This window comes from Oncorhynchus tshawytscha, linkage group LG30 (assembly GCF_018296145.1).
Source record: "Oncorhynchus tshawytscha isolate Ot180627B linkage group LG30, Otsh_v2.0, whole genome shotgun sequence".
In the NCBI taxonomy this organism is placed as follows: Eukaryota; Metazoa; Chordata; class Actinopteri; order Salmoniformes; family Salmonidae; genus Oncorhynchus; species Oncorhynchus tshawytscha.
In genome coordinates, this window is record NC_056458.1 from 13,135,454 (window position 1) to 13,158,354 (window position 22,901).

A 22,901-nucleotide genomic window follows, 5' to 3' on the forward strand; every position below is an offset into this window, starting at 1 on the left:
GTGGATGGCCTGTGGCAAAAATCTGTTCTAAATGTAAAGCGCTTTCAGCAATTGGCTCGTGTTTGAGCACAAAGGCGCAGAGGAAAGTGGAACACAAAGTGAGATCTGATCCCACCACAACAACCTTACAGCTTCCCCACTCGATTGATTTGTGCAACTTTCACAGATTTAGAAGAGGGGGCAGGGTTTTTGTCAGAGGATTGCTCTCCCATGGGTCTTTGTTTGTGTTATTGACATCTTTGGTGGCATGAACTCAAGTTTACTTTGTTTTACTGCATAGTAAATAATTCAGAAAAATCCCTGCTACCGTAACCATTTAAATACATTGAGTGTACAAAACATTAGGAGCACCTGCTCTTTTCATGACATAGACTGACCAGGTGAAAGCTATGATCCCTTATTGATGTCACTTTTTAAATCCACTTAAATCAGTGTAGATGAAGGGGAGGAGACATGTTAAAGAAGGATTGTTAAGCCTTGAGACAATTGAGACATGGCTTGCGTGTGTGTTCCATTCAGAGGGTGAATGGGCAAGACAAAATATTGAATTTCCTTTGGATGAGGTATGGTAGTAGGTGCCAGGCACACCGGTTTGAGTGTGTCAAGAACTGCAAGACTGCTGGGTTTTTCACTTTCAACAGTTTTCTGTGTGTATCAAGAATGGTCCTACCCCCAAAGGACATCCAGCCAACTTGACACAACTGTGGGGAGCATTGGAGTCAACATGGGCCAGCATCCCTGTGGAACACTTTCAACACCTTGTAGAGTCCATGCCCCCACGAATTGAGGCTATTCTGAGGGTAAAATGGGGGGTGCAACTCAATATTAGGAAGGTGTTCCTAATGGTTTGTACATTGTGTATAATAAAGTGTATAATAATGTTGTCAAGTACAGCCCAATAACTGGTTTCTTCCTCAGCCTTCACACTGTAACTATGTGTCTAATTCCTGTTTATTAATCTGTGAATTTCCATTTGTGAAAGTGCTGTATTTGAGTTGTGGTGATACAGGCCGTTAGCAAACATGTTTGTGATTCTCCTGAGGCTGTGGAACATGAACTGTGTTCATCCCATCTGGAGAACACTGCATTACACATGAATCACTGCTCAAAAGGTGTAGTCAATAACAAAGTATAATCAACATTTCTCAGATTCCTGTTTGTTACTCAGACAGTAGAAGCAACAAGGCCTTTCCCTGGCCACTGAAGGGAAATCCCTTAACTGCTATGTTTATGCACTCTGCATTAGCTGCCATCTGAACCAGCACTGCCACCCTTCTCCCAAGGGTCCACAACACAAGGCAGACATATACAGCACAGAGAACTCTACAAATAGGATATTGCTTGTCACCACAGTAAACCTATGGCCCGTTCCCTCCTTCCCCTAAGGACTTGTAGGCCAGGGTGTGCCACTGTTCTGGTGTTTGTACCAACCTTGCCCACCTGAAGTGGGGCCTGTAGAGTGCACTGAGAGAGTGACACCCTGGCCCTAGCGCAGCAGCCTTGGCTGGCCTGCAGACAGCCTTTTATAACACCTGTGTGTCTTTCTGAATAGGGGACTGGCAGTGGAACTCCTCAGGGGGACAAAAAGGTAATAATAATAATAATAATAATAATAATAATGTAGCATTGTGTGAAAACCAAACCTTACCCCAAACCCCCTGCCTGCAACCCAAGATTACACACAGTCACATCACACACACAAGTATAAGGCAAGGATAAATCGATGTTAGGATGTGGGTAAACTCCCAAAAGGGGGGCAGCGGTGCATTTCTGCCGAGAGCCAAATGAATATAGGGAAAATGCTGCATGATAGTGTGTCACTTCATTTACAAACATTGCCACATTACATTCCACAGAAATTTATGTGCCCTAATTTTTACAACTGTTTTACTATACTATGTACAGCAAGAATGACCGCTAGAGTTTTATTTTTACTGTTTAACCTATACATGATTTACCTGCTTCAGTATTTCTTTAGAAAAGCATGCATTTGTCACATTTAAAGAAGTGTGAAATGGTTATTGCTATTATGGTCAGTTTTAGTTTAAGCTGTGCTGCAGGTGAGTCAAGGCAGTAGCAGTAAAGAGAAGAATGCTGAAGGCGTACACTGCAAAAAATAATCTATGCAAAATAGTCAAGTACAGACTGCATTCCTCCCTCTGTTTTAATGGGGGGGAATAACCAGTAAGTCTGTGTGTACAGGTATTTGTTTGATTTAGCAGTGAATCTTAAACACTGTATCCTCTCCCGTTCTCTAGACAGTAATGATGTCCACAACTCTGCCTCAGCCACACCGGTAACAGGCTCCGCCCCCATCACCACCACAATGAACCGGGGAAACTCCAACAACCCCGTCACCATAGCGTCGCAAATGAACATTTCCACCAACACGGTGAACGTCAGCCTCCAGCACCCAGTCACCATCACTGGACCCATCAACATCGCCTCGATCAACATCCCTACCACGGCACACATGAATATCGCCCACCCTCTGGCCATCAGCACCCCAATGGCCATGACAATGTCCGGGCCCCTCAACATCGCCATGAGGTCCATGGAGAGTATGCCTTTTCTGTCCCAAGTCCTGCCTTCGTCCCCACCCTGGTAAAAAGAAAAAGGTGGAGAGAATTAGGCAAAACAAGAGATGATGATGCCTCCTCCTTACCCCCATCTTTCCCCAGCCCACTCCTCAGACCTGGAAATGAAAGTTTAGCCTACTTGTGCCGTGCAGCAGGAGAGAACCTCCCTGTCACATGGCTCCAACCCAAACAATGCTACATCACAGAAAAGAGAACCAGAACAGTTGTGTAGAAGTTAGGTTGGGTTTTGTCTTATCTGAATTACTTCAAAATTAGATGTAGTGAGTCGATGAAGTGTTATACAGTGATGCCTACATTAGTCGGGGTAGGATAAACAAGAGGGGAGGACTCCTCAAGTCTCGCTAAACGCCCATACCTTTGCAATTGGAAGATCATTTTTAAAAGCACTAATGCAATAAGTATGAATTGCTGGTTTTATTGTTCCATAGGTTCTCTTACAAAGCCAGTGGGTGTTTCTTATGTTGTTTTTATCTATAGCCTGCTAATCAGTATTTAATATTTTTAGGAGAGCAGTCAAACAAAAGGGACAAAGACTTCCATTTGGACGGAAGGTTATTTTTTCACAGCTGTGAAACTTTGTTTTTCAAATAAGAGGTATGCTCTTGAGGTACATGTTAATGTATTCTCACCATCAATAATTGAATCTGTATTTTGTTGAAGTGGATATCTGGAAATTGTCCCTCTTGACTGTTAAATATGTGTACAGTTAGTTTTTTTTCTCTGTGTTAGGGATGGCAGAGGTGTGCTTCTTTTGTTTGGTCATCAGTTGACGTACATTGTTTTACACAAACTGAAAGAGGAATGAGTATTGCACTGAACACATCCCATGTGTCACTTAACTGCAGTATTATCAATGATCAAGTTGGAGTGTTAGGTAACCAGCCTACATAATAACAGGGCCATCTAGTGGCTTGCAAATGCCATTGAGGAAATGATCCTGAAGTTCACAAATGTGTATTTCTTTTATGATTATTATCACGTTGGTGATGGTTTATAGTTTCGTTAGAAATATTTTATACCCTTTTTAATATTGGTTTTGATGATCCTGATAGTATGGACATTCTGCTCATAACACGATGAGAGTAGCCCTGTAAACTTTATTTTTTGTTTTATTTGATTGAATTCACATCTAACAAACTTGATCCTTTTCCCATGTTACCTTGTAAATATTTAACTCTCCATATACCTTTTTTTGTTAAAAGAAAAACGTAGAAGTCCTTAAGACTAGGGATCTAAGAACTCTTTTTAATTTTGTGAACATAGCTGTCCATTTTAATAATCATGTCGGCAAACTATACTTTCAATCAAACATCCATTGTCTCCACCTGTGTCATGGTGATTTATGGATGAGGTGACGGATGTATTTAGAACAAAACACTAATGGTTTTTGAGAAGTGTATGAAAGTAATGTACTACTAGATCATGTTGTAGTGTGATGCAGACAATTTAGTTGAGCCAACATGGCCTCGGCAGCACATCTCAGGCATTGAGACCCATAGATTACTAGATAAGACGTTCTTACTTGGCCATATCACCTTTGCAAGGTTTTTGTGCTGTGTGAGGTTTAGTATTCCCTGAAAGATCACACACAAGATGCAGGCACATTTTTCCCACAAGTTCTTTCAAAGAAAATCCATTGAGCATTTTCTTATGTATTGAGTAGATGAACTATAATTACCTGTTCTGTTTGCCAAATTTGATACAATTATGAGGTTCAAATAAGCTAATATTTTGAATTGAATATTTCATAATTTTAAACAAAAGAACTGATTTGGAAATGATTGGACCTCTGTGAAGGCATTGAATGTATATCTTTGTACAAAACTATTTTAGTTCTGAGAATGTCATAATAGACATGTGAAAGAACCTTTTTATAAATATTTTGTATTAGAACATTAACAATGGTAATTTTGTATATACCTATGAAGACTAGGCTTTCTGATTAGCAGAAAGGTAATACATTCCTACATTTAAAAAAAAATGTATTTTTGAAATTGTTACGTAAACATGCTCAATGTTTTATGTGCCTTTTTTATTTGGATTGTCTAAATAAAATAAAACATGATGGGTGGGTTTTGTGGCTGTGTGCCATTTCCTGGTGATTCAGCCTATGGAGGCTAGCTGTTCCACTCATTAGAGCCTCTACACTCATACCCCACAGTAGTACAGATGTTCACACACTTAATTGACAACAGTCGCATTTCCTCTTGTCAGATTGCTTTGTGCCTTTTTTGGCTTTTAGGCCATTTGGGGCCCTGTTCTGTTATTTGAGACACCAAGGGGCTGCCGAGTGGCGCAGCGGTCTGAGGCACTGCATCTCAGTGCTTCGATTCCAGGCTGTATCACAACCGGCTGTGATGGGGAGTCCAGTAGGGCGGCGCACAATTGGCCCAGCATCGAGTTAGGGTTTAGCTGACATAAGCAGTCATTGTAAATAAGAATTTGTTATTAACTGACTTGCCAAGTTAAATAAAGTTTTTTTTTTTTTTTTATAAAACAAAAAACGGTCCAGTTTCCAGACACAGATTAAGCCTAGTCAGACAACATTTTTCAATAGAGAGCTTTGTGTGCGTGTTTGTTTGTTTGCGAAACCTGATGGGTTTGATGCTCTATTGAGTTACTGATGATGCGTGAATGACCTTTCCAGTCTTTATTGCCTTCTGCAGAATAAATTACTACTGATGTGCTGTTTGTTTTATTCAGGTCCAATGTCAATTGCCCACTCCTTTTCAGCTGATCCTCCTTTGATGTGTACACAGTTCAATGTTGCTAGATGATGCTCCCTATTTAAAATGGTAAAATTTTGAAGAGATAAAGGAGATTAGTCTTAAATATTGCATATTGTTTTCATTTAGAAAATATCTACAGTATTTGATTAGTATATTCAGTAGACTGACATGTAGGCCAACATTTCTGCAGTGTTGCAGTATTATGCTATCTCCGCTGACCAACAGCTAACATTAAATGAGGGTTTTATTGCTGTAAACGTTCTTGATATTTATCTGAGAGTCTGTCATAGCTTACCCAACCAAAAACCCAATTTCATTCAAGTGTGACCATTCTTAGAGGCTCAGTTTAAATTGAATGGGAGTACCCCAAATGAAAAACAAGCGTGGGAAGAAGGAAGCAGGTGTTTTTTGTTTTGAGCCTTTTGTCTGTCTCCTCTCCAAAAGAGAATTAATACAACTATTTTGTAGTGAATCTATTATGAATTAACACATAACACCAGTTAATAACATAAAACAGCAAACATATGGCAATTACAATTTTGCTATGCTTCTGATTTTTAAATATTTTTTATACATAAAATCAAATACGACGTAGATTGCATAATTGCTGTTTTCCCCTATCCAAACATACTTACTTACAAAAGTGTAATAAATAAGACCCTGCCCCCACTGATAAAAGTATCTTTGTTGCCCTATGTGCAATTCTCATATTTCTCCGCTAGGCTCCTCTCTTGCGCCATCTGTCTGAAGCCCAAATACATGGTCAAGCAAGGCTATCCGTGCCCAACTGTATTTGCGTGATGGCTAGACGGTCGTAGAGAGGAGGTAAGAGGGAGACGACACTGGTCACGGTCAGGACCATCAGTCAATGGATGACAGCACAGCATTCGGTCGCAACCGCAACTTGCGCCAAGAGAAAACAGCACTTTTGGTCAACGTTTACCTACGACCCTCGGGTAAACCAAGCATTGTTTTTAAATGTTGATAATAGGAACGGGGTGGCTAACGTTTTCTAGCTTCAGATGTTCGTCCGCTCTTCACCTGGTAAGGGTGTTTACATTTCACACATCAAAGATGTAGCTTACAAACCCTATCTAGCTACATTTCAATTGCGCAAACGTTCAAATGTGTCGCTTTATGTTTTAAATACTAATACGCTATTCAATGTTAGGTATCTTATAGATAGCAAGCAGCAACATGCAAACCTGTAAAAAAAAAATACTACCCGTCAACTCGTCAGCTAGCTAGAAGATAACCAACCAGCTAGCCTGTCTGGTAAGGCGGGGGGATGAGAAGTCGCGTACTTCACTGGTCCACGGCACTAATTGCTATCGGGGATTCTTGACGTCGTCCCATTGAAGTTTAAATTTAAGAGCGTTAAGGTCAGGGTATGGTCATCCCAAGGATTCTAGATAGTACTAACTGTGTTTCACTAGCCATATAGCTGGGTGCACCACCGGCAGGAACAATCACGGGGTCTTTGATCTTATGCTGCTGCCTTTGCCCACCGAGGGCCGCAGGGTCTCCTGGCTCAGGTGTCAATGGCCGGGGTTAATTATGTTTTAATGGCAGGTGCATCTGCATGCTATAATCACCTATTTATCATGTTCTCTCTGGTTAGCAGATTTGTCATTCCCGCCGCCTATTGTATTCTTGTAATACATTGTGTTTCAGAAAGCACTAAATACATATTTGAATGTGCCTTATAATTTTCCCAGAGCTATATATTTACAGTATGGCTCTGGACACAAGATCACACCATGCCAGTGTAGACCCATTATTCTGTCGATTCTCACATAGAAACTATTAGGGATCAATGAAAGAAATATGTGTTTGTTAGGGCAAGGATGACAGCACAATATTCATTAGTTTTATTTATTTTACCAGGCAAGTCAGTTAAGAACAAATTCTTATTTTCAATGAAGGCCTAGTTCAGGGGCAGAACAACAGTTTTTTTTTTTTACCTTGTCAGCTTGGAGATTTGTACTTGCAACCATGCAGAGCAAAGGGAACAACTACTCCATGTCTCAGAGCGAGTGACGTTTGAAACGCTATTAGCGCTCACCCCGCTAACTAGCTAGCCATTTCACATCGTTACACCAGCCTAATCTTGGAAGTTGATAGGCTTGAAGTCATAAACTGCGCAATGCCTGAAGCATTGCGAAGAGCTGCTGGCAAAACGCACTAAAGTGCTGTTTGAATGAATGCTTACGAGCCTTCTGGTGCCAACCATCGCTCAGTCAGACTGCTCTATCACATCATAGACTTAATTATAACATAATAACACACAGAAATGCGAGCCGTAGCTCATTCATATGGTCGAATCCGGAAACGATAATTTCAAAAACAAAACTTTTATTCTTTCAGTGAAATACGGAACCGTTCCGTATTTTATCTAACGGATGGCATCCCTAAGTCTAAATATTGCTGTTACATTGCACAACCTTCAATGTTATGTCATCATTACGTAAAATTCTGGCAAATTAGTCCGCAATGAGCCAGGTGGCCCAAACTGTTGTATATACTCTGACTCTGCGTGCAATGAACGCAAGAGAAGTGACACAATTTCACCTGGTTAATATTGCCTGCTTCCCTGGATTTCTTTTAGCTAAATATGCAGGTTTAAAAATATATACTTCTGTGTATTGATTTTAAGAAAGGCATTGATGTTTATGGTTAGGTACACATTGGAGCAACGGCGGTCCTTTTTCGCGAATGCGCACTGCATCGATTATATGCAACGCAGGACACTAGATAAACTAGTAATATCATCAACCATGTGTAGTTATAACTAGTGATTATGGTTGATTGATTGTTTTTTAGAAGATAAGTTTAATGCTAGCTAGCAACTTACCTTGGCTTCTTACTGCATTCGCGTAACAGGCAGGCTCCTCGTGAGGCAGGTGGTTAGAGCGTTGGACTAGTTCACCGCAAGAATTGAATAGTAATTGAATCCCTGAGCTGACAAGGTAAAAATCTGTCGTTCTGCCACTGAACAAGGAAGTTAACCCACCGTTCCTAAGCCGTCATTGAAAATCAGAATGTGTTCTTAACTGACTTGCCTAGTTAAATAAAGTTGTAAAAAAAAATTTTTTTTTAAAGAAATCGGCATCCAAAAGTACAGATTTCCGATTGTTGTGAAAACTTGAAATCGGCCCTAATTATTTTACTAGGTAAGTCAGTGAAGAACAAATTCTTATTTACAATGACGGCCTAGGAACAGTGGATTAACTGCCTGTTCAGGGGCAGAACGACAGACTTGTCAGCTCAGGGGTTTGAACTTGCAACCTTCCAGTTACTAGTCCAACGCTCTAACCACTAGGCTACCCTGCCGCCCCGTTAGTGGAGCATAATCGGCCATTCCCATTAATCGGTCGACCTCTACTTGAGATGCAAGCATAGTCATAGTGGCACTGCTTAGTGTCTTTTCAACAGTCTCCTTATTCTTATGTGAAACCAATAGGGCAGAATAATCCATGTCATTTATGTAGAGCAAAAAAGGAAAGGCCCCAAAACACTCCCCTGAGGGACACCACAATTTAACTCATTAGCATCAGACAGCGGCACGCCCACATACACATCAGTTAGGTATGAATTCACCCATAATAAGGAGTTGGTGCCAAAACCAATTGCTTACAGTTTGTGCAACAAAATATCATGGTTCACAGTATCAAATGCTTTTTGTAGGTCAACCATTACCATATCACAGAAGTTGCCCATGTCAATTTCTTGCTTGATCAAATCATTCAAGTATAGTAAACGTGTCAGTAGAATAGGATTGTCTTAAACCAAACTGAAGGTCATATAAAATGTTATGGTCATCAATGTACTTTAGGATCTGTTCACAGATTCACTTATTTCATAAGGTCCAATATGATCAGCAGCATCACACAGAAATCTAGCCTGGATGTTATATAGTCCTGTAGCTTTCTGTTTGTCAAGGTATTTAAGTCTTTGTAACATCTGAGGTTGAAACCTGGGAAAATCCAAATTGTCCTTCGGAGATGCCCTTGGCTGAATAATAGGTTTGAATAGGATGGTTGGAGTTGGCCAACATGGTTGCTGGCAATCGTGGTGAACAATTCATTAAAATGATCAGCCACCTGTGCTCTGTCAAAAGGTACCATTGATGTTCAGTCCAATGCTGTTTGACTGTTTTTGGCTTGTTGCAAGTGCCTAGATCCTTGAGAGTAGAACCCAGTAGAATCACTCCAGAGTTAAGAAAGCCACAATATGCAGTACATATATTTGAAGGATCTCATTAAAGTAACTCTGGTCTGGAGGTCTATACAGAGCCGCTACCAAAATTGGTTTGCTCTTAGGTAAAAAATATATCTAGCCAAACTGCTTCCATGCGATCATGGTTTAAATCAGTTCTCATGTCAAAACTAATGTCCGCTCTGACATAGATGTACACATCCCCTTCTCTCTGATTTCTGTCCTTTTGGGTAATTAGGAAGTTTTCTCTTTCTGGCGGGCAAGCAAATTCATCTATTTTTTGGCAGTAGACTGCATACATTAAGATGTAGACCAGTGATCACCAACCTTTTCTGATTCAAGATCACTTCCCTAGTCAAAAAGCAAGCTGAGATCTACTGCTCAGATATTTTTTTTTACATTAACCTCACACAGTTTTGTAGGAATGAAGTTTGGGCAGTAGGTCTAATACATTATCACAGCATATTGGCTATATGATTGGCCTGCCAATATTGTTAATCAGACCATATTATATTTCAAAACTCAAGCTTTGATAACAAAATACATTAGTTGGTTTAGCACTTGTGAGGCACAGTGGAGCATGAATTGAAATCATTAGCTTTTTTATTTTACTGGACTGATGGTACCTGCATCTGAGGGTCAACGAGGTCAAATCACGACATCAGTGATCTTCAGGTCGAAAAGTCGAAGCCCTAGAAAGATCCCAGAGTTTCCGACTTGGAATTCCGAGTTGGATGACCATTCAAAACTATTTTTCCCAACGGTCCCTGCTTTCTCCTTCCTTTCCTCTGGTGAGACTGACCAGAGAGAGGGGACATCGTCTTCCACCTGATGGCGAAACTCGAGTCGCACCGCATCTGCCTCATGCACAAATTCATGTTGTTCCTATGACCAGAGAAAGTGAAATATTCCTTAATATTAAAATCGACATGACAAGATGCTAATAATAATAAAATGCAGGGCTGTTGATACTTGGCTACTCATTCATCATGGAAGCTCTGTAGCCACGGTGATTTGAGCTATCCGAATGGACAGAGCAGTAGGTGCACTCGATTTAGTCACAGATTTGCCGGTCCGCCGGGCAGGCGTAGGTTGTCTTATGGGAACACCTTTCTACCCGGTGAGCAGGACTTTTGAATCAAGTGCACTTACCGGCAACAGCTCAACACGATTTTAAAGAAGGAGCGCAAGCCTTTATCGTTTGATGGCTTTTCTACAGAAATATTTGGTCATCGACCGGTTGGCGACCACTGATCTAGACAATGCAAACCTCTGTGGGCGAGGGGCTTGACTCTGGATGATGTTGTCATCTAGAGTCACACGTATTTATTTTCCAACCTATAGCACACAATATTTTACAAACAGCGGGTTTTTAGAGGACCAGTGTTTTAATTTTTGCCATGAAAAAAATATTGGGATACTGGTATCGTCACAGCCCTAATATTCATCAAATGTTCAGCACCAATTGGTAGATAAAAAAAATACTGATCATGTATATTATTTAGGGTAAGGAAAATATATATGAATAATAAAAATAAAAAATAGTTTGGAAAGCATTTACACACTAAATACAGTGAGCTCCAAAAGTATTGGGACAGTGACACGTTGTTTTTTTTGGCTCTCTACTCCAGCACTTTGGATTTGAAATGATACAATGACTATGAGGTTAAATTGCAGGGCATTTTCATCCATATCATGTGAAATGTTTAGAAATTACAGCACTTTTTGTGTATAGTCCCCCATTTTAGGGGACCAAAAGTATTGGGACAAATTCACTTAAATGCATCCAACAAATCATTGCGTGCTAGGAATATGGGACCAAACACTACATTTTTGACTACTTTAAAACACATGCTGTTTGTTTTGGTTGTGTTTCAGATTTTTTCGTGCCCAATATTGTATTGTGTCCTTTTGGAGTCACTTTTATTGTAAATAAGAATAGAATATGTTTCTAAACACTTTACATTCATGTGGATGCTACCATGATTATTATAATAATAAGATGTTAGATGTTTCTAAACACTTATCCATTTAATGTGGATGCTACCATGATTATTATAATAATAAGATGTTAGATGTTTCTGAACACTTATCCATTTCATGTGGATGCTACCATGATTATTATAATAATAAGATGTTAGATGTTTCTGAACACTTATCCATTTCATGTGGATGCTACCATGATTACGGATAATCCAGAATTAATTGTGAACAAAATGAGTGAGAAAGTTAGACGCACAAATACCATACCCCGAAGACATGCTCACATCTCACCACTACAATAACAAGGCAGGTTAGCATTTTTCTAATGTTTTGTACACTATATTGGTGAATAAAAATACAGTGGTTTGATTCATCTAAAAAAGTTTCCATATTCAATTGTAACCCATGAAATATTGGAAGGTGAGTAAAGTGTACAGTAGTTGTTTAACAGTATTCCTATGAATCTGTCCTAATAATCCTCACTAATCATGGAACTGTGAACTGTGCTAGGCTTGATACACTGTTTATACCGTATACTGGGCTATTTTCATATACAGACGGTATGATTTTCAATAAGTGCCTTCAGAAAGTATTCATACGCCTTGACTTATTCCACATTGTGTTGTGTTACAGTCTGAGTTCAAAATGTTATTTTCTCACCCATCTACACACAATGCACGATAAAAACAAAGAAATGTTTGCAAATGTATTATACAGTTATTTCATGTACATAATATTCACACACATGAGTCAATTCTTTGTAGAAGCACCTTTTGGCAGTGATTACAGCTGTGAGTCTTTCTGGATACGTCTCGTAAGAGCTTTCTACACCTGGATTGTGTAACGATTCGAATGGAAGGGGGAGCATCATAGTCCTAATGAGGCCATACTGCCAACAAAGTATACCATGTAGCCTACACTGTCAATGATACCTTACCTCAGGAGGAGGATTTTGAGGTTCCTGTTCGAGATCCCCTCTTTTCATATTGATTGGCTAAATCCAAAAAAAACCATCTAGACTAGGCCTAGCTAGCCAAAGATAATATTTGTGTGTAGGCCCACCTATCACCACATGTTGTCCATTGTGTCTGTCTTTCATCACAGAGATTTATCAAACAGTCCTTTGTCTTCTACCGGTAGGCCTTATCTGTAATCAGCTCAGGGCCTAAACCAGCAGGCATTAGTTATGGGTGATGTAAGCAAGCCCTATGCTGCATGTAATTCACAAGAGCAAAGCAGTCCTCCCCTGGCTCCCATATCGGTAAGCAGCTACAGTAGCCTACATGAGGACAAAGAGCTGTGGTGGATTGTGGTGCTAAATATAGCTGGGCGCTAGGTTCAGATTAGTGTTGAATAGTGAAAAGTGAGGAATCGGTGTGTGGGAATTTCATTCAGACAGCTCACTGGCTTTAATTGATGTAGGCCTATTTTATCCCAGATAAGTATCTGGAAGAAGAGCTTGACCAATGATTCTGCTTGTGAATCTGTAGCTGCCAGTCAACCCTGTCTTTCAGTCAGTTCAGCCTAACATAAATTATGCTGAATGGAAAGGAAAGGAATGTAAAGATAGTATTTTTGTATGTTCAGTGTCTGGCCTCTGCTGAACTGTGGCACTTCTCTGTATCAGATCATAGAAATGTTTTTTTGAGCAGAAACTCTTAGAACTGTTAGCAGGCAATCCATAGGCCAGTGCAGAGCAGTGTGTCCTTGGTGCAGCACTGTGATTCACAAGTTCACGTCCCACTGCCCTATTTCATTATGAGTGCTCCATTATGTTTTCAAATGACCTCCCCTGTCAGGGCAGTATGATTTAGAGCAGGGTTATGGGACAATCTGCCTGCTCTCCTTGTGCTCTAATGCAGCAGCGGTGTACCAGGTTCAGTTCCACCACCTGGTCCAAGTCTCAGACCCTACTAGCATTTAAACAACTTGATCCAGTGCCTCTGTGAACTCTTATTATCCCTAATCTGACACTGTCTAATGCCTACTGATTGACTGTGATGAGGTCCTGCTGGGCTAGGCTGGCTTCATAGTCACACCTCCTGGCCCAGGTCTCTGGGAAACAAACTACCGCATGGCGGTGTGGAGTGTTGACTCAGTGGCAGCCTGATTAATTCAGCTCCTGTAACCTACTTAGGCGGTGCATGTATCGGCCCTCTGGGTCACGATGCAGTTGGCAGCGGGTGGTGCCTCTGCCCTTCCCTGGCACTGGCTGACTCTATTCTGGTGCCTGGGGACACAAGCGTTGCCGTGGGAATGCAGACGCCTAGGGTGTCGAGGTCGGGAAAGTAATGCATTCAGACAGCGCCTCTGCCTGAGAGGGACCCAGCTGATTGGAGAAAAAAAGATGGAGAAATTGAAATATGATGACATTGTTTGAGCACTATGAATTTGGAAACTACACACTCGACATGGTTTAATGTGCCAATAAATTAGCACAATCTACTTATTCGTTTTTTCTAATTGCCGCCGTCTTGGAGCTAGTATTGGGATCATGTATACTGTGCTAATGCCGACACAAAAAAATCAAAATAAAGTAACAGCATTGTACAATACGGCGAACTTAGCAAATGAGGCATTTGTGATAAGAACATGGGGGCTGCCATCTTTATGCACCTTCGCCATTGTAACGCCACCTTCTTTCTGTGTGTGTGTGTGTGTGTGTGTGTGTCTTCAAAAAATGTGTAGCCTTTTTATAACCTCCTTGGACACACTACTGCTCGAGTGGAACTTCTCCATTTGTACCGCTGCTCATTGTGTTGATGCCTGTCTGCTTCATTCTGTTCCTGTTCCCGACACTGCAGGTGCTGAAGGGATGTGTGGGTTGGAAGTATTAGGACACATCTAGTCCACCTCTGCTCAGAGAGAACACATCTAGTCCACCTCTGCTCAGAGAGAACACATCTAGTCCACCTCTTCTCAGAGAGAACATAGCGCTGTGTCTTCCACACACTGCCTGCCTGGGGAGACCAGCCACCACATCCTCAGAGCATTGGATGCAGCTGGGTCAAAACCAGAGGAGAAGAGAGAATGGCTTTCTGTGGTGCTGTGATGATGAGAGGATAACGGGGCCAAGCACTGAGGGCCCTGAGGTGGACAGGCACAGTTGAAGCAGCAGGCCAGGGTTGAGCCAGGCAGGCAGTGGGCACCCACCGTCCAGGGACCAGGAGCCACCATTTCTCGGGTGGTGTGGCCGGCGCGGAGGAGGGGCGCCGTGCGGAGGCTGGAGGCACTCTGGATGATGACCAGCCTGTTCCGCCGCCGCAACAGTGGTAACCATGGTGACGTGGCATCACACAGCGACAGCCCAGTCCCAGCTGAACTCAACAACGGTAATCCCAGTGGGGGTGGGCGAACGGTGCGGCGTCTGGAGTTCAACCAGGCTATGGAGGACTTCAGGACTATGTTCCCCAGCATGGAGCAGGAGGTGATAGAGTGTGTGCTGCGGGCCAACCACGGAGCCGTGGACTCCACTATCGACCAGCTGCTCCAGATGAGCCTGGAAGGACACGGCTCTGATGACGGCTCCGACTCAGAGGACAACATCCCCCCTGAGGTACGTCTGCATGGGGGCAGGGGTGCTGGTATGAGAACTTGTGAGTAGCCCAGATAAAACTAAATGAACACAACCTAAGACAGTCTGAGACCATAGCATATCATGAAATGTATGTCAAGGTTGTCAGATACTTTTTCACCCAATAGTAGTTATTCATTCACACACCTTATTTCCCTGTGTTTTGCCTCTTCAAACCAGATGGTTGTTCTTGGGGAGGGAAAAGTATTTTTAATGTTGCTCTTAATATGCTTTTGTCGTGGGTGACATGCATTTCTCTGGAGGGCATGTGATTATGCACTGCTATTGTGGATAGAAAGCTTTGATAAACTGCCTAAAGCGATCTTCAAAAGCTTGACAATAGCTAGAGGTGCACACTTTGTGGTCTCTCGTGCAATGGGGTGACTGTTGTGGACAGCCAAGACCAGCCATTCCTTTGGAACTCCCTTGGTGCTGATACATAAACTATTGCTGAGTAGTAACAAGATTGTATCAAGTGCAATATTGGACTGGCAAGCTGTTCACTTTGTATTTGATTAAATTACAGCAGGTCTCTCAGTTTCAGCCATATTGAGTGTTTTTATTAGCCTTTGTCCACTCTGGCTGTATTCCACCATGCACCACACAGGTTATGAACTGTTTGTTTATTTCCCCCAATCATTCTGAAAGACTTGAGGGAGAAAGAGAAGATTAAGAGCTGCACTTAAATTACACTGAATGTACAAAACATTAAGAATGCTTCCTAATATTGACTTGCACCTCCCATTTTGCCCTCAGAACAGCCTCAATTTGTCATGGTATGGACTCTCCAAGGTGTCGAAAGTGTTCCACAGGGATGCTGGCCCATGTTGACTCCAATTCTTCCCATTGTTGTGTTAAGTTGGCTGGATGTCCTTTGGGTGGTGGACCATTCTTGATACACACAGGAAACTGTTGAGCGTGAAAAACCCAGCAGCGTTGCAGTTCTTGACACTCAAACCGGTGCGCCTGGCACCTAAACACCCCATTCAAAGGCACTTCAATATTTTGTCTTGCCCATTCAGGCTCTGATTGGCACACATACACAATCCAAGTCTCAATTGTCTCAGGGCTTAAAAATCCTTCTTTAACATGTCTCCTCCCCTTCATCTACACTGACTGAAGTGGATTGAACAAATGACATTAATAAGGGACCATAGCTTTCACCTGGATTCACCTGGTCAGTCTGTCAGTCTATTCTACCTAACATGCTAGGCTGTTTTAAAAGTAAAGTTAATTTCAATCAACCGTTTATTAAATACAGGATTAAAGAGTGCTGCTGGTCTAGTTGAATAAACAGCTCAATACCAAGCGCTCACAATGCCTCTAATTTAGGGCAGAGAGGCTGTGCTGTATTGCCAATGAGTAGTTATAATACAGATTCATAATTAATTTAATCTGCTCTTTGAAGTGTCCACATGTGCCATCTGATGGGATTTTCAAGACCTTTTAGAACATTCTCAATGGTTCCCCTGACCTCTGACCCTGTAGATCCTGGAGCGGACGTTGGAGCCGGACAGCTCTGACGAGGAGCCCCCGCCGGTCTACTCTCCGCCCTCCTATGACATGCACATCTACGACAGGAAGTACCCAGATCAGGTCCTGCCCACAGCATCACCACCACCCAGGCAAGAGAAGAAGGGGAGGGAGGGAGGGAGGGAGGGAGGGAGAGAGGGCTCAGGGCTGTCTGCGAGGCTCTGACCTCATTTCATCACTTAAAGGAGAATGATAGATGGCTGGGATAGTGTGAATGAATGAATGCATTTTCTCTTATACCATCATTTACATGAGTGATGAGATGCATATATTCTTCGTTGTTGCTTTCTCAATATCTAATACATGATATGGCTGCTCAGCAATTCATGTTGTGAGTGCTTTGAAAGCCAAGAGGTTTGTGATACATTGAATGCTCCACCTGCTGTCTAATGAATGCTACTGCATTAGCTATGAAGTCCATGTTCTGTACTGTGCCCTAACTTGAGTAGATCTGTAGACATAATGCTAGTGACACTTTTGTTAGATGTAGACAATCTTATGTGTGCCAAGGAGGGAACCTGTGAGAAGAAATAAGAGAAACAGACAGGTTTATGCTAGACCGATCCTTTGAAGATGACCAAAACACGTCATTATTGATATGTACACTTATAGAACATAGCATTGATGGGACTAACAATATCCTTTCCCATCTCTGTGCCAGCTTTGATGCCAGTCAATCCCGTCCCTGCCAGCCCCCTCCTGGTCCACACCCTCCTGCCAGTCAAAGGCAGATTGGAAGTTACAGGAACTGGAACCCACCGTTACTAGGCAACCTCCCTGATGATTTCCTCCGGATCCTGCCTCAGCAGCTGGACAGTCTGCCAGTAGGTAGATTTATGGGTCAGCCCCTAATGGACCATTAACCCACACTCCCATCACTTACAGACCACTGCCTGGGCGCTCTGCTCTCATAGCCAACTGGCTGGATAATTACCAGCCTTTGCAACAGACTGCACATGAAGAAAAATACAGTTCAACTATTTATACAGATTCAATTCCCTGGTACACACCCCCCCAATTTTTAAAAATAATTTTACAATTCATGGTACAATTTTATTCAAAGCTGAAGCATTTCCACATAGGACTTTGACACGTCTAACATTGTTCTCTCTGGTCCCTCCCTTCCTGCAGCGCTCTCACAGCAGCCTAACGCCGACTAGTCTGACCCAGCCCTCCTGCTCTTCCTCCCTGTTGTCCATGACGCAGCAGGTTGAGCCTGGGGCTGGGGCGGCGGCCAGGGCAGGCCAGGTTGGCATGGAGACGGACCAGGAGAGAAAGCTGAAGCAGTACTTGGAGGATGAGCGCATAGCCCTCTTCCTGCAGAACGAGGAGTTTATGAGGGAGCTGCAGCGCAACCGCGAGTTCCTCATCGCCCTTGAGAGAGGTGTGCATACACATACAAATGTTTTTTTTAAATTTCATCATTTGCAAAGGTCTTATACACTACTTAGTGATGATATCACTATGCTTTCATCCCCAGCAATCAAGCTATGAAGAGTCAGTAAAAGAAGGTCTCTGTCATGGCAGTGCTTTTCTCCTCATTCCCTCCACCTCTTCTCTAGTAGTGCATGAAGGAGAGCTTCTCAGCTCCTGCTACATGCCTCCATGCTTTTAACTCCATTGATGCTGAGACATCGGCTCCCTCTGTTTTTAGATCGGCTGCAGTATGAGTCAAAGGCATCCAAGTCCCATCATTCACCAGCTTTCATGGGGACGTCCACTCCAGGTAGATATCGTTCATCTGCACTCCATAGCATTTAGCTCCATTCTCGTTCTGGCTCAGTCTGAAACTGTCCAGGTTTCTTCATGCGGGGCCTGTGTACAGCGGGCTCCTGCAGTGAAATGCCTTATTTTCAAGGCACACAGAGAAAGTGTGACTTATTGTGCATCTCAGTTGTTGTGTGTGTCTCTGTGTGCATCCCTGTGTGTCTTTCTCTTGTGCTCGCATGTCTCTGTGCGTGGTCTATTTCACGCTGCTTGTCTGTGTTCTAGGAGATAATTGTGCCTCAGGCTCTGGGGAGGCCTGCACCAATGTTACAGATGACGCCTTGTTCCGTGACAAACTCAAGCACATGGGCAAATGTAAGAACACTCAATCTGTCGCTCTCTGGGCCATAACCAAATCATTTTCTCAATGTGTGTGTCTCTATCATTTCAAAATTCAAAATGTAATTAGAACTTTCCATATTGGGCATGTCCAGTTAGCATGACGTGCTTCTAGCAGTACGTGGAACTGTAAATGATGGATGCTGAAGGACATGACCCTTTCACAGTCTGTGCTCCAGAAAGCTCTAGGAAAACCAACTTTCCTACCGTCTCTGCACTTGAATGAGATGTTAATAAGATGTTTTTTAAAATATATAATGATGTATTCATGGACATATGCTTTTTCAAATCAGAACAATCATATTCAATTAAAAAAAACTTTCTATTTGATCCTGTAATCCTCCACAGCTACGCGAAAGAAGCTTTTTGAAATCGCTAGAGCTTTCTCTGAAAACACCCGAAGAAGAAAAACAAAAAGAAGGGCCCTCATGAAACATCATTCGTATCCTTCCACTTCACCAGTGGTCCCTGCCACCACCCATCGCCTCCCCCTCCTTTCCCTAGTCTCGAGAACTCGACCCTAGGCAATAGTGACTAGGGTCTGGTTTCAATTACGGACTCTTTTGGCATAGAGGAACTACCTCACTATACTATCTTCTTGAATAAAATGCTAAATAGTAGCAAGTAAGTCAAAGATCACAGAGGTTATTTTTAATGAGTGCATTTCGCAAGTGGCTAGTTTGCATCAACAACCTTCATTAAAGCCCTTGCAAAGGTTTTGCCTGCAAAATTTGGTTTCAAATTGTGACGTTCTGGCATGTCTGCATTGTGATTTGTTGAGAGGACCCACCCCAGACATTTTTTCCCCCCTTATTGAAGTTGCCAAAAGAGTAGATCATTGAAACCAGATCCTGGCCTAGGGTCGGGTTTACAAGACGATCCTCTCTCTGGCAGGCCTCCATGCTCAGGAGTCATTGCCCAATGGATCTTTTGTCCTTGCCAGAAGTGACAGTGAGGTTCAAATGAACTGAACAGATGTGCTTGCATTGTACAGATGTAATTAACTATCCCTCAGAGACTTCTCTGCATGTTGATGAGTGGCTGTAATATCTGCCTTTGTTTCTACTGTTGATGTCATTTGGTTTGAGTTCCAGGGAAAGTCTCATTTAGTATCCAGTTGGCGGGTCATATGCTGGGCTTCATCATATTTACATTTTAGTAATTTAGCAGATGCTCTTATCCAGAGCGACTTACAGTAGTGAGTGCATACATTTTCATACCGTTAGGGCTGTGCTGAATTAGGAGGTCCTTTCATGGCCTTGACTCTGAACTTGCATTCATAGTATTGTGTATAAACGTCTGCCTCTCTCCTTAACATCCTCTACCAGACTGGGTAATGCTGCCTCCACTGCCAACCTCTTGGAAGATGAAGAAGCTGGACACCTGAGTGGTACATTTATCCATGTTGTTTTAATATCATTCTAATCAAGAAACCTAATTGAATCATATGAGGCATGATTGTTCGATTGTTTCATTTAGGCCTAGTCCAACTGTAAACAGGGAGGTGAATTTAGTCCGCATGCTAGTTTGTATGAACCTAACTCATGTGTCTGTACAGAGGAGGACAGCATGCTCAAGAGACCAGGCCCTCAGGAAGAGGAGGTGCCCCAACAGGAAGTGTTATCATGGTGAGAGAGCAGTAACACTGCACACAAAAAAACATACTAATTACTATACCTTGAAAACTAGACATTTTTCATCTTTTGGATTTCCTCAACTAACCATTATCTTAACTATTTATTTGACAGAGTTGTCATATAGTTTTGTCTGTGACAATGGAAGAACAATATGGCTCACACTACCCTCTTCTTGACCCGAACCAGCCTGTCCCAAGTCCCTTGGAATATTACTACCTTCAGATGAAATTTCCCAGTTAATGAAGTCGTAAGTCCTGTTTTAGAAGTCAGAGCAATTCTTCCTACCAATGAGATTTCATCTAGCGCGATGAGCTAGCTAACATTGCTAATGATAAAGTTAGCTAGCTTGCTTAACTTTGACAATATGGTAAACTAGCTATTATCCACATTGATAAGTTTGACAGCGTCAAACATTAATTTGCTTTATCATCTTATGGTTGATGAAAGGTCAGTGATGAAACGTCACAACTCTTAAATTGGTTATCTTCTCTGACTTTCACTCTTGGAATTCCAACATGGGAGGGTTGTTCAAGTGCTTATTTCCCAGTCGGAACATCGTATTTCCCACTTGAGTAGCATTTGAAGGTAGCATATTGCTCTTTTGATTTAATGTTTCAGAAATCATCAAACTAGCTAGTTAGGTACTTTTTAAAATATTTAAGTTATATGTCAAATGTATTGTTATTGATGGTGAATATTTAAAAAATGTTATGATTAGAAAAACTATATTTAAAATATTGAAATTATTCCTGATAATTGCTGGGTGATACAGTAAAGGCACAGTGAAAGCTGGAGTTGTAATTCTGATAGGACTCAGGACCCTAGTGCATTTTACTCTCATATGAATGGGTTTGAACATGTCTAGCTCCGGAACATTCAAACAGTTCATTTCTGGCCCCATGTGAGTTACTCTGTGTGCAACAGCGAATGTTCTAGTTTATGCTTCCCCCAATGTAATTATATTCTCCCAATCTGAGACTATACTCTCTACCAAGTTGTCTGCCTTAAGGTTCAACAACAAGGTCCAGATAGGAACATTTCCTTCCATTGATCTAATGGTACAGTTGAAGTCGAAAGTTTACATACATTTAGGTTGGAGTCATTTAAAACTCGTTTTTCAACTACTCCACAAATTTCTTGTTAACACATTATAGTATTGGCAAGTCGGTTAGGACATCTACTTTGTGCATGACACAAGTAATTTTTCCAACAATTGTTTACAGAGAGATTATTTCACTTATAATTCACTGTATCACAATTCCAGTGGGTCAGAAGTTTACATACACTAAGTTGACTGTGCATTTAAACAGCTTGGAAAATTCCAGAAAATTATGTCATGGCTTTAGAAGCTTCTGATAGGCTAATTGACATCATTTGAGTCCATTGGAGGTGTGGATGTATTTCAAGGCCTACCTTCAAACCCAGTGCCTCTTTGCTTGACATCAGGTGTAAATCAAAAGAAATCAGCCAAGACCTCAGAAAAACAATTGTAGAACTCCATAAGTCTGGTTCATTCTTGGGAGCAATTTCCAAACGCCTGAAGATACCACGTTCATCTGTACAAACAATAGTACGCAAGTATAAACACCATGGAACCACGCAGCCGTCATACCGCTCAGGGTGGAGATGCGTTCTGTCTCCTAGAGATGAACGTACTTTCGTGCGAAAAGTGCAAATCAATCCCAGAACAACAGCAAAGGACCTTGTGAAGATGCTGGAGGAAATTGTCAAATTGTCATGCTGGAGGAAATTGGTACAAAAGTAGTTATATCCACAGTAAAAACGAATCCTATATCGACATAACCTGAAAGGCCGCTCAGCAAGGAAGAAGCCACTGCTCCAAAACTGAAATAAAAAAGCCAGACTACGGTTTGCAACTGCACATGGGGACAAAAATCATACTTTTTGGAGAAATGTCGTCTGGTCTGATGAAACAAAAATAGAATTGTTTGGCCATAATGACCGTTGTTATGTTTGGAGGAAAAATGGGGAGGCTTGCAAGCCGAAGAATACCATCCCAACCGTGAAGCACGGGGGTGGCAGCATCATGTTGTGGAAGTGTTTTGCTGCAGGAGGGACTGTTGCACTTCACAAAATGGATGGCATCATGAGGAAGATATATGTGGATATATTGAAGCAACATCTCAAGACATCAGTCAGTTTTTCACCCAAGTTAAAGCTTGGTCGCAAATGGGTCTTCCAAATGGACAGTCACCCTCAGCATACTTCCAAAGTTATGGCTGAAGGACAACAAAGTGAAGGTATTGGAGTGGCCATCACAAAGCCCTGACCTCAATCCTAAAGAAGATATGTGGGCAGAACTGAAAAAGTGTGTGCGAGCAAGGAGGCCTCCAAACCTGACTCAGTTACACCAGCTCTGTCAGAAGGAATGGGCCAAAATTCACCTAAGTTATTGTGGGAAGCTTGTGGAAGGCTACCCAAAAAGTTGGACCCAAGTTAAACAATTGAAATGCAATGCTACCAAATACTAATTGAGTGAATGTAAACTTCTGACCCACTG

The 22,901-nt window shown here is 42.0% G+C and overlaps 2 protein-coding genes across 3 annotated transcripts in view; both read left to right on the forward strand.

Annotated features, from left to right (window-relative positions):
* Nucleotides 1-4,680, forward strand: part of LOC112250277 (vascular endothelial zinc finger 1-like) — a 47,132-nt gene extending 42,452 nt beyond the window's left edge. Inside the window, exons 5-6 of one of the 2 annotated variants that reach the window (XM_024420295.2) lie at nt 1,553-1,588; nt 2,259-4,680. In XM_024420295.2, the coding sequence (XP_024276063.1) occupies nt 1,553-1,588; nt 2,259-2,608 (386 nt within the window). In that variant the 3' untranslated portion in view covers nt 2,609-4,680. The remainder of the gene's footprint in view (nt 1-1,552; nt 1,589-2,258) is intronic. The other variant, XM_024420296.2, reaches the window with a different exon arrangement.
* A 1,386-nt stretch (nt 4,681-6,066) lies between these two features.
* Nucleotides 6,067-21,502, forward strand: LOC112251728 (CUE domain-containing protein 1-like). The gene is made up of 11 exons (XM_024422681.2): nt 6,067-6,285; nt 14,335-15,086; nt 16,593-16,700; nt 17,330-17,461; nt 17,769-18,021; nt 18,292-18,363; nt 18,630-18,719; nt 19,092-19,185; nt 20,072-20,133; nt 20,302-20,371; nt 20,492-21,502. Coding segments are annotated over exons 2-11 (1,200 nt in total). The 5' UTR covers nt 6,067-6,285; nt 14,335-14,768; the 3' UTR covers nt 20,493-21,502.
* The last annotated feature ends 1,399 nt before the right edge of the window (nt 21,503-22,901 follow it).

Coding starts and splice junctions, on each gene's coding strand:
- LOC112251728 (XM_024422681.2), top strand. CDS start 14,769: ATGATGACCAGCCTGTTCCGCCGCCGCAACAGTGGTAACCATGGTGAC. Junction 18,022..18,291: donor CCTCATCGCCCTTGAGAGAG/GTGTGCATACAC, acceptor CTCTGTTTTTAG/ATCGGCTGCAGTATGAGTCA. Junction 20,134..20,301: donor AGAAGCTGGACACCTGAGTG/GTACATTTATCC, acceptor GTGTCTGTACAG/AGGAGGACAGCATGCTCAAG.